The 2403-nt window shown below is 21.0% G+C and overlaps 1 protein-coding gene across 1 annotated transcript; it reads left to right on the top strand.

Annotated features, from left to right (window-relative positions):
* Nucleotides 1-1518: 1518 nt before the first annotated feature.
* LOAG_14667 (hypothetical protein) lies at nucleotides 1519-2115 on the top strand (the record flags this gene model as incomplete). Its single annotated transcript, XM_003150160.1, has 1 exon — nucleotides 1519-2115. A coding segment is annotated over one exon (597 nt), but the record flags the coding sequence as incomplete, so codon positions are not given.
* Between the last annotated feature and the right edge of the window lie 288 nt (nucleotides 2116-2403).

Genomic DNA, 2403 nt, shown 5'->3' with positions numbered 1-2403 from the left:
AAACAATAATGTTACTGTGATAATAATAACAATAATAATGGTAATAGTGACAATAATAGCAATAATAATAATAATAAATAATAATGATAGTAATAGTAATAATAATAATAATAATAATTAATAATAATAATAATGATAATAATTAATAATTATAATAATAATAATAATAATAATAATAATAATAATAATAATAATAATAATAATAATAATAATAATAATAAATAATGATAATAATAGTGATTATAATAATGATAATGATAACAATAATGATAATGATAATAGTAATGATAATGATAATGATAATGATAACGACAATAATAATAATAAACATTTTGGTTTTCTTTTAAATCTCATTTTTCAGTTTAACAAATATTTGACTTTCGCAATTGTAATTGTTCTAACCTTATGGAATGTAAACTTTTTGATTAATAGATATTTGAGGTGAAAATGTTTCGGTGATTCATTTTAAGTACAATTGCTTTTCTTTTATTTTCCCTTTTTTTTTTGTTTCTCTCTTTTCCTCTTCCTGCTCCCTCTCTTTCTTTCTCTCTCTCGAAAAAAAAAGCCAAAAAGTTGAAAAAAAATGTCCTTTAATTTCGTTGTGTTTAAATTTCGTACAATTTATAACAGCCAATTTTAACAAAATTTGGCAATATTTAGTTTTCTAATGTTATATGAAATTGTGTTGAATGTTTAGAAATAGATTAGTCTATAAAGAATTTCAGGTTTTGCTTTTCATTTCCAATATATTCCAATATTTAAAGTTTTGCTTTTCATTTCCAATATTTGAATTTTTTTATTTTACTTTTTTAGAGTGTAAATTTTTGATGAGTGGAAATGTGTAAATAATTGATAATGTCATGAAAAACTTTACCTAGAATATTGGTACTTTCTTTTTTTATTTATTTATTGTTTCCACAAATCAATTTAAATAATTATTTCCGATTTGAATTTATAATTTTCATCTATTTTAGTTCATTTTTCAAAATAATATTATCGATAAATGCAAAAAGTAGACGAATAGAACTGGAATAATTGATATCTTTCAAATAATTTCAAATCGTTAATCCTTCAACTGTTTTTTCTTTATTTCATTTTTCAATTCCGAATTATTAGTATTCCTGATTGTTAACCGTTAATATTTACCGTTCTAAAGTAAATAAATTAATTTCGTATAGTTTAATTAATTTTTGATAATAATAATTATCAGTATTTAGTATGTAAAATAAAATTGATTATTGTAATAAACCATAATCTCATAAATGCAAATTTCTTATAATATTTACTTTTTCTTTTTTTTTAATTATGTTCATAATAATCATACTAATTTTATGATATAATTAATTTAATTTTTCTTTTTTCACATTAAAAAAAAAAAGTTACGGTAATCTTTGTTTGATTTCACTTATTCAATATTTATTCTATTAATTTTTGAATTATTTTTAGGTTGAAAAAAAAAAAATAAAATCAAAAAGAAAAAAAAATTAAAAAAATAAGAGAAGAAATATTGAAAATAAAATGCCACGACGTCGCGGTGAATATACACTTACTAAATCAACATCATTTAATATTTTTCCCACTGCTAATTCATCATCTGATAAATTATTTTATTCGGCTAAAAAAACCGCTAATCATGGCAAATATATGGCTAAAATATGCCTAAATATGACAATTGCGCCTAATGATACATATGATGACAAATATGATTCATTATCTATTAATAAATCATGTCAACAACAACAACAACAACAACAACAACAACAACAACAACAACAACAAAAGGAAAAAATCAAAAATGGCAATAATCGTCAAGAATTATTTCAATCTTTTTCTCAAGATTTTTCCACTAATCATACCGTATCACATGAAAATCATTTATATAATCGGAATAGATATCAATTACGTACAACTAGTCATGATTCATTATTTCGAAATTCATTAAAATATTCGATTGAAAAAACAAAATTGCAACATACTACAAGTCAAAAATATGATGAAAAATGTAAAGAAGAAAAATCCGGCAAGGAAGTTTCATTGATGAATGTGCTACCGGATATGTTAATGGAACGAAAAAATGATTTATCCGGAAAAAATTCCTGGCGAAAAATACGAAAAGTACATAGGAGTAAAAGTGGTGCGCTAAAAATTTATTTTTTTTCTTTTAAATTTAAAATTATTCCTCCGTTAAACTTTTTTGTTAATTGTTTGAATAATTTTTTAAATTATTTTGTTTTGATTTTATTCCATTTAATTGTTTTAATAATATTTCAAATTAATTTATTGAATTTGTTGAATTAAATTGAATTGAATTGAATTGAATGAAAAATTGAAATCATATATGGAAAGCTTAAAGAATGATTACTTAATTGGCTTTTATTTACCTAACAATTTTTTTTTTTTTGT

Source organism: Loa loa (assembly GCF_000183805.2).
Source record: "Loa loa unplaced genomic scaffold supercont3.1233, whole genome shotgun sequence".
NCBI classification, from domain to species: Eukaryota; Metazoa; Nematoda; class Chromadorea; order Rhabditida; family Onchocercidae; genus Loa; species Loa loa.
This window is presented reverse-complemented; position numbering and strand designations above follow the sequence as displayed.